The sequence below is a fragment of the Ananas comosus genome, linkage group 7 (assembly GCF_001540865.1).
Source record: "Ananas comosus cultivar F153 linkage group 7, ASM154086v1, whole genome shotgun sequence".
NCBI classification, from domain to species: Eukaryota; Viridiplantae; Streptophyta; class Magnoliopsida; order Poales; family Bromeliaceae; genus Ananas; species Ananas comosus.
Window position 1 is genome coordinate 11,420,037 of NC_033627.1, and position 9,711 is coordinate 11,429,747.

A 9,711-nucleotide genomic window follows, 5' to 3' on the forward strand; every position below is an offset into this window, starting at 1 on the left:
AGTCAGAAACAAACTAGTAGTTAAAGCTCGAAAGAAATCTACAGCTACTTGCCACTACACTATCCAACTGTAGTAACTGTCAAATTTGACCAAATCTCAATAGGGACTGTGAACACACCCGTCCCGGGGATTGTGAATGCACCCGTCCCGCCTGTCTAAGCCACGCTACCTCCATACAAAACAGTCCGTGGATAGCAAAACTAGTCAGTGACATCAACGCGAAAGCACAAAGCCAAACTCTGGAGCAGCAACTCGTGGGCGCGACCCAACCGAGTATGCAAGCGTATCTCTGTCGAGCTCAATCAGGCTCTCACAGACTAAAGTCAAGAAAATAAGTCCAATTGGCTACTAACCACTAGTCACGTGCCCTCGGCACAATCGGATCTCAAAATGACCAAATCCGGGTCCACCGTCAACCGCGACGGCACCCACTAGTCCGGAACAGTCTAAACACTACTGTAAAAATGGATTCGGCATCCTAGCACGAGTGTAACAGTAAATTAGACTACCTAGGGTACTCACCACGAGAACACTGCAATTGTATAAAAGTACAACGGCCCCTAAGGCTAAATCAGGTTGTTTAACATATGACAGGTTCCGAACACTGGTTTTCTCCTATGTTTTATCCAAGTCCAACATGTATAATTAATAACAACAGTAACATGCTCCCAATTCAATATATAGGCCTAGAACAATGCATAAACATGAATCTGAGCTAAACAGTACCAATGCAGATATCCTAACTATATATGTTGACTAACAAGGCTATAGGAGTAGAAATCCGATGATAAACCCACTTGAATGCTAAATCCACTCCGGCGCGACGTTGAGAACGGCGAAACCACGCCCTCGCCCGAACTCCTTGCGATGCTACGTCTGCAACCGTATCCTCGAACGGCTTCACGGCGTGACGTCGACGTCGAATCCGAGCTCCGCGGCTACTCCGCCGAGCTCCACCTCGTGTGGCTCTCTACTTCACATTAAAGAGATAAAGCAAATTTTAATTAGAGCACTCTCAAGCTGAGAAGTGGATAGGCATGCATGTATGGGGGTACGTGGCAGCATCCATATATATATATATATATATATATATATATATATATATATATANACATTAACTTTTAAATTTTAAAATTTAAATATTCAAATTTATAAATTTTAAATTTTAAATTTTAGACCAAATTTAAATTTGAAATATATAAAATATCAAATTTAAAATTTAAAAATTTATAATATCAAATTTAAATTTTAAACTTTAAAATTTATAATTTATAATTTAAAATTTTAATTTTAAGATTATAAAATTTAAATTTTAAATTTTAAAACAAAACTCTCTCTCTCTCTCTTTCTCTCTCCAAGTGGGCAAGCTTGTTCCCACCCTTACCGGGTTATATCAGGTATAACCCGGTAAGGTGGGAACAATAGTTCCCACCTTACCAAACTTTTGTTTGGGTATAAAGGGGGATAACTCATCCCCCCTTTATACCCGATCCAAACACGATCCAAACACACACTTATTAGTCTTTTGCACCCTCGGACTTATAAATAATACAATAAAATCATACAAATTGAATAAAATTACTTAATAAACTATCAATTTTGATAGTATTAGCAAAATAAGAAATCTTTTTCAATCTAATTTTTTTGGTCTATTTTTAAGTTGTAAATTAAATATATGCTAAAATATGGAACAATGTTATATGCCAACTTGTTTTAGTAAAGTTTTACAAAACAATTTGCTATTTTTTAAAAAAAAATTTTCGACCTATTTAAGATGGTGGCAAATTACATAATGGTAACAAATGCAATGGGCTTTTATAATTTGGCCTAATTCATATTTGGGAAAATTGCACTACTGGTTATCAAATTTTGAGGCCCGTGATTCTTTGGTCCTACAATTTTAACTTATTATAGTTTCTAGCTAAAATTCTTTAATGCGTTGCAATTGAGTTATACAGTTAAATAGTTGATCGGACACTGATATTTCACTGATGCAGTAAAAATACGACATCCAAGTAATTGTCGCGTTATCGATTACAATACTTCACATTACCACCACATTAGCCACGCACCATTGTTTAACTAATTAAACTGAACAGTGGTACTAAATTGTAACAGTTTAAAATATTTAAATCAACACTCGCAATAATTAACTTAAAGCATAAGGACCAAAGTGGCGTTCCCTGCAATTTTGTGGACCGAAGTGCAATTAAACCATTATATGTGGATCGGATTGATAACCAAAAGCGGGTCCACAAGTACACCCAACCCAAACCCGCGTAGCATAAGATGCCCTATGAATCTATGATCGAGCTTATTGCTTCGTCGAGAGCTCGTGCGAAACCGATCTCGCTCGCGACGACGAATAAAGAAGGTCTTCGTCTCCGCCCCTCTCGCGCATCGCCATGGGGATTAGGGTTTTCTCGGCCCTCTTCGCGCTCCTCCTCCTCGCCTCCCCGCTCCTCCCCGGTAGATCCCCTCGCATCCTCCTCCGATCTTCTCAATCCTAATTCAGATCTGTGCGGCTGCTTCTTTTTGCTCGATTCGGTTTTGTTCGAGGATTATCTGATCGATCTTATCGGGCAAGTAGCCACTTTTAGCAAGGATTTGGGGTCGAATTCTTTCGATTTGTAGTTGAGTTGTCAGATCTGAGTGTTTTGGTGGGGTTGTAGAGGACGAGAAGAGGGGAAATGGATGGAATTTTGGTGTTTGAATGGTAGAAAAGCTAGTATCTGACACTAGATTAATATACCAAAACCTGGATATGCAGATGAGTAAATGAAGATCGGATCGTATGGATCCTCTAAAGAGTTCTGAAACATGATTAAGGAGGTTTTGGATGGTTTTATTTTATAATCATTTCATTTGTAAGGTGTTAATTTGTTATAAGCACAGCGAAGATCATAATGGATGAATTCTTGAAACCTTCCCAAATCATTATTTTTGTGGACTACTGCATAGCCTACGGATTCAGAGTGTGGGATGATCTCTAAAGGAACTAATTTGCGGTGGTGTCGTTCGAAGGCTTGCATGTCATGTTAGACATTTTGATGGAGCACTGAAATTCAATTTATTCAACCTTATCTAAACAAATCATTAAAGTTCATAATTTGTGCTTGGCTCATGCTCAAATTCTATGCTGTGTTTTGTTTCTATCCCTTGTACAGATTTTTATGTGTGCGCCTTTGCGTGCACGGAAGTGAGCATGCTTCACTATTTGCACTAGGAATGAATATAATATCCCTTTTCTCTGTACTGTGAGTAATGTTATGAGTAATGTTAGAAGCTGTTCACAATTCCTATATGACGCTGACTGCATGTCATGAAATTTCAGTTTGGTTTGCATTCGCATATCTTCTGAGGTGTCTACCTTAACACAGCCTATGGATTCTCGAAAGAAAGAATTAATCGTATTAATTGTCATAAAAGTTTTTTTTTTCTTTTCTTCTTTGAGAGAACGTCTCTTTCCTTTGCTGATTGTATCAATCAGCCAGATACTAGTAACACAGAGATTTAATTAGCATGATTTTTTATCTATACATGACATGTCAATCCATGTCTCCTTCAATTTTGGAATCTTCTAGATGCTAAATTTATTTGTTTTCATTGGTAGTCGCTAGATGTGAGACGGATGAAGAAGCTGCTGCAAATGAAGTTATTGAGGGTGCTGATCTTGGCATTGTTGGCGATGATACACAAGTCTTTGGTGATGGAACTTTTAGTCCAGCTCCTGGAGTAAATACTGTATGCGTTTTCCCCAAAAATGCTGGCAAATGTAAGTGGATGATAAATATATTGTTATTCAAACATACTGTTTGCTTCTGTCCTTATTCTTGAGTTATTTACTTTGCGCTTCTGGGTGCAGTGGTGCCAGCAGGCGAGGAAACGGAGCTACTGGTGGGCGTGCATAATGAGGGTAATTTGGGTTCTATTTTAGCTATATATTTCATGATGAACAAAGATCATACAAGTTTACTCTTCTTAGAATTAGCTGTGCCACTCCCTTTTTACTTGTTCAGTTATTCATCTACTGAAGTTCCAAATTTTAGTGATAATTTGTTCATTGGTAGGGGTATAAATGTGGGTGACTGGAAAATAAGGATTCATCATCTTGAAGTTCTTAGTAAACATTTGATCCATTTGACCCTAGTATCTTTCTCTAATTTCGTTGTAGTTTATATTCTCTCTGACTGGTATGCCTGTTGTCCTTCCCACTGTTATTGTTATCGTTATTATCATAGTATCCAAGTCTTTTGCATTTATATGGATCTGAGCTAGGGGTATAATGTGGGCCGTGCCGGGCTGGCATGGCCGACATTTTTCAGGCCGAAACGGGCCAAGAAGTAGCCTGGCATGGCCCAATTTCAGATTCGGGCCGGGCCGTGCCGGGCTAGTTTTCTCACGACTCAACCCCAGCACGGCCCCCGGCTAGAACGGTACAGTCCGTGCCGGGCCGGGCCGGGCTCCTGGCCGCCCATTATTTTTTTAAAATATAATAAATTTTAAAATATAAAATATTTATATATATAATTAAACTATAAAATTTATTAGAAAATAATAAAAACATTTAAAATTTTATTAAAATTTATAATATTTTAAAATATAAAAATATTTGGACCAAATTGCCCTCCCCAACAGTCAAAAGGGAGGGCAATTTGGTCCAAAAAAGGCTAAACATGCTCCTCTCCCAAGGTCTCAGACCTTGGGAGAGGCCCAAGGCTGTGGCAGACCTTGGGCAGAGCCCAAGGTTTGCCACAAGCATTCCTTGGGAGAAGGGAAAGCCTTTCTCCCAAGGTCTTCCTCGTCTCATCCAAATGGGCCAAGCCCCAAGGCCCGACAAGGGCCTTGGAGGCCGGACTGGGCCAGCCCGACAAGTACGGCCCACATGGGCCGTGCCGTGCTGGGCCGTGGTAAAATTGTCTGCCCAGCACGGCCCGGACCTTTTGCGGGCCGGGCCGTGCCGTGCCGTGCTGGGCCGACGGGCCTAAAAGGTCTGGCCCAGCATGGCCCAGTATGGGAGGTCGGGCCAGCCCGGCATGGTATCTACAGTATTTGTGCCGGGCCACGGCCCGGTCCGGTCTCATGCCGGGCCGGGCGGTCCACGGGCCCCGTTTGACACCCCTAGTCTGAGCTTTCCTCGGAGATGAATTGATAGATTATTATAATTGCCTCTCAACGTCATATCAACATATTGGACTCCTTTGTCATATTATAGTCTGTCTACTGATTGACTCCATATAAGATATATTGTCAATTGGTAGGTGGAGTAACCTTCCTTCTGGATTATAGTTTAATGCTACCCCAGAGAGACACTTAGTTGTTTTCTCGATAAAGTTTGTCTAGTGGGAGAAAGATGTCAAGTTAGAGAATATGAACCGAATCAAGGGAAGATTGAAATGCATGAGTAAATTGTCTCCACAAGCGATTCATTTAAGAAATTCTTGGAATTGTCAAGGCATAGAGCAAGTATCCATTGTATCCTACTTTCAACCTAATTTTTTCATAGAAAAGATAAACATTTTCAAAGTAGTACCTGTGATGTTTTGTGAGATTGTGGATAGTCACAAAAAGAAATATTACAGTTTTTCTCAATTTGATGTAATGAAAGAAAATTGGAGTTTCATGTTAGGTCGTCTTTCTAGATGATCATAATGGCCCAGTGTTATGTTGAAGATAGTTTATATTGTGGTCTTATTGATGCTTCATAAATGGATGCTTTATATGGTACTAAGTTTGAGATATCTCATATCATTAAGTTCAATTGCAAGTGCGCCGTCTCTCCCTCCCTCATCTTGGTTCCAATTGTCGATTTTTAAATATGCATTTGCACAAACATACAAGCATGAAGCGGTGAAGGTTTTTATGTAATTTTAGGATCAAAGTTGGTTTCAGAAACATTACATGAATACATGCAAAGATTGTTTTTTCTGTATTTTGTCATCTTTTGGAGCACAAGTGGCACTTTTGGGTTCTTCAGTCTCTCATTTCTTTAAGTTGTATTAAATCAAATGATTCCATATTCCCTATTTCTCATACGAACTTGTGCACTAGATAGGTATATTTAGTTTGCATGCATAAGCATTTTGATTCCCGTTTCCAATTTCTGTGTTGGAAGAAATTTATTGAAAATTTCATTTATTGAAAAATAAGCACTTAGTGACATGGAGTATGAAGATGTCAATTTATTGAAAAGTAAATGGCGCAGTAGGAGAAAGAATGAACTTGAACATGTTCTGCTTTTGCTTAATGGATTTTCCTTCCAACATGTTTTCAGTGGGACTTTCTGTGTTGTTTAAATGCTTATTTTCACCTCAAGCCTAGACTATTCTCGTTTGTGAAATGTTGTTTACTTTAAAATATCTAATTAGTTTTGCGTTACCTCAAGTGGCTTCTACATTACCGTTGGCTGTACATCATATATATTTTGTTCATATTAGTATTATCCAATACCCTTCTTATGTAATGATCTTAATTGTGTAAATTCAGGTGAATCAACTTTAAAAGTTGTTGCCATACATGCTAGCGTTCATCTCCCTTTTGACCATCACATGTTTGTCCAGAATCTTACTGTTCAGGTTAGGCAGCTGCAACACGTGATTTTTTTTTTAAAAAAAATCTTTTGTTGGTAACTGACTTCCAATTTTTGAAGACATTAGAATTATTCTCTCTTGGTCGAGGATTTTTTTGCTTTCTAATTCATTGATTTCTAATTACTTGAGGTGGTTCATTTTCTGTATAGCTTTTTCTTTCTTTTCTAGTGGAGCTACACATGATATTTGGATTTGTGTTGTCCTATTATCATTATTCAGAGTAGTCCTTTTTATTTGTCGAAATGTGTGAAAATGTGACCGTAGAAAACTTATTTTAGGTTCAGCAACTACCATCAAAATGCTATAAAATATGTATAATGTGGCGTAAGAACAATTCAGCTTTTCTATTTCCTTTTATTAAACACATTAAGTAGTGATATTTAGTTAAACGTGCCCTTTTTTAACTTAGATGAAACATTATACTTAGTAATTGTTTTATTAGGCTTCTAACTTCTCTTTTAGTTCCTTTTGAATAATTTAACTACTATAATTACTTGCTGCTTTAATAAGATAAAATGTAATTGTCATGCTCAGCTATTCTTGGTATGTGTATCTCACGCACATCATTTGGCAGGAGTTCCATAATGCATCAGTTCCTGTCTCTGTCCAAGCTACATTTCCTTATATATTTGCTGTAAGCAAATTCTTGCAGGTACATGTTTAGTTCTTTACAGTATCTTTTCGTGTTATTTATTACACTTCATGGATTGCTTTGAGTTAGTAATTTAGTTTGAGTTGCATAGACTTATGTGTACTAATAAACTTATGTATTCTAATAAATTACTCTCCCTTTGTGGGAATCAAAAAATATTTTTATGTTGCAGCCTGGTTCATTTGACTTGGTTGGCTCCATAGTTTATGAGATTGATCAGCATCCCTACCAGACTGTTTTTTACAATGGTACCATTGAAGTTGTTGAGGCTGGCGGTTTTCTCAGTGTTGAGTCTGTCTTCCTTATTACCCTTGGAGTTGCCCTGCTTGGGCTTTTTGGACTGTGGGCTTATGGTCAGATACAACAAATCTCAAAGGTATCTTTCTTAATGAACTCTCTCATGTGTTATAAACCCTGTATGTTGTTATAATAAATTAAATTGAATATACTGCAGTTTAGTCGACACTGCTAATTCTTGCATATAACGGATTGGCAATAGATGCCACTCCAGAAGCATTCAACCATAGTTGGAAGTTTCAAACTGATTCTAGTTTGTATTTAGCCACTTTTTACTTAGTTTTGACCAACTTCAATTGACAATGCGAAAGCCCTTATTTTTTTTTTTTCTTGTTTCTTAATTACCGTATTAGCATTTATAATCAATGTGAAATTGAAGTTCATAAATCTTGTTTCTGAAGTAGGGCCTTACTTTTGTGTTGATGTTTACTTGTACAAGCTAAGATCTTATGATAGTTGCTTGGTGCTCTCAGATTTCTACAGAAATGCCAAAAATGCTTGTTTGTTGTTTAATCATCTTCCTTCGTTAAATAGTGCAATAATGAGATATCATTTGGAATTAAGATTTTGTTAGTGTTGGAAAGAATTCTGAACCCTGTTTATTGTTCTTTACCTAGAAAACCAAGAGAGCGCCCAAGGTGGAAGTCGGTACTGCAACAACAGATGCTAACATGGATGAGTGGTTGCAGGTATGCAGTTTCACCCTCTCATCTTTTGTGTTTAGGCACATTGACAACCAATAATACTTTTGTCCTTTCTTTGAGCAAATTACTAAATCAGAGGCACAAATCTGTCTAGCTGCACTTTTTTATTCTTTCAGTTTTTTTTTTTTCTTTTTCCAAACAGCTGGATTTTTTAGCAAAATCTTGTTTGGTTACTACTTACTACGCTACCACACACTCTTCTCACTATCTGTTTCCTGTGAAATAGAAGCATAGCTGTACATAAAGATCAAAGCAAATGTAAAAAAAAGAAAATATAGTTTGATGCCAGACCCTGTTTTGGTGACAAAACTGTAAAAGTAACACAGCAACTCTTAAGCAAAAGAATGTGACTCAATTTTACAATTTTTAATAATATAATTCAGACATACAGAATGAATTTTGGATGTTCTTTTGTCTAAATCTACACATTCTATCATTGTTTTGTTGTTCAGGGAACTGCATACTCTCAGTCACTGTCAAGCAAGTCAAAGAAAAAGAAGTAGATTTCCAGGTACTTTATATTTATGCGTCTCCTTTTCGCATTATTAGAGCAGGAAACTGAGATAGTATGGAGAACATGGTACCTTTTCAGGCTAATAGGCGGAAATTACGAGTGTAACGTTAACATTCAGATAGCAGCTTAGTTTCAGTTTCTAATGACATTTTATGCGCAAAGAATTGTGTGGTGAACTCGAAGAGCATTTTCAGGAAATTCAGTTTTGTTATATCATTGGTACATTCTTGCTACTGAAGAATTTCGTTACACAGAGCTCATAATTTTTTCTGTTCTTTTCTTTTTCATATTGCTGTTGCACATTCGTTGTTGTGTGCTTCCTCACTAATTATCTAGCTAGCTAAAGACAAGCGCTTTCTTCCATCGGCTTTTCCATTACTTTTCTAGCCCGTTTGCTCGTTTGCTCGTTTTGACAACAATGTATCTTTTTGCGCAGAAGAGCAAGCAATGTTCGGTTCTGATGTTGGCTCACTTAGGTTTATGAAATGAAATATTGCGGTCTATTACTCCGGTTTTGATTATACTTGGATCCTATTTCTCCATTTAATCCTGTTTGTGTATTTTTTTGTTGTTTTTTTCCTCGTTACTTTTGTGAACCTGGCTGGCTACACGTATGGCTGAGATGCATTCCGTCGCACTAGGGCTACAGATGGTGATTGAATGGGTGTAGTTTTGACTAGCATCGAATCCCCATCATGTCAAACAATTCTGTCCTTGTCATTTGCTTGGAGGTGATTGGATTCAGAAATTGCTGTACCCCGATCCCGTCAAGTCGCCTAGTGTAGCTTTACCTCCCATATCTTTATCCCATCCAATTACATTTTAGACTGCATCTTTATGAGTACGATTGCGAAACGATTGCTTTCGCATTGATAAGTCGTTTTTGGTGATATAGCTTTTGAGTTAATAATTCATACCGTTAAACATATCTAGAGTATTTAAAATTTTTAAAAA

General features: G+C 37.5%; 1 protein-coding gene across 2 annotated transcripts; it reads left to right on the forward strand.

Moving 5' to 3' along the window:
• LOC109713134 (translocon-associated protein subunit alpha) lies at positions 2,309-9,470 on the forward strand. 2 transcript variants are annotated; one of them, XM_020237099.1, is made up of 9 exons: positions 2,309-2,469; positions 3,614-3,775; positions 3,866-3,916; positions 6,487-6,575; positions 7,165-7,242; positions 7,415-7,618; positions 8,157-8,228; positions 8,696-8,754; positions 9,194-9,470. In XM_020237099.1, exons 1-8 carry the CDS (start codon positions 2,406-2,408, stop codon positions 8,744-8,746), a joined length of 771 nt encoding a protein of 256 aa, XP_020092688.1. In that variant the 5' UTR covers positions 2,309-2,405; the 3' UTR covers positions 8,747-8,754; positions 9,194-9,470. The 2 variants fall into 2 exon arrangements, with proteins under 2 accessions (XP_020092688.1, XP_020092689.1); XM_020237100.1 differs by having other exon boundaries at positions 9,197-9,470.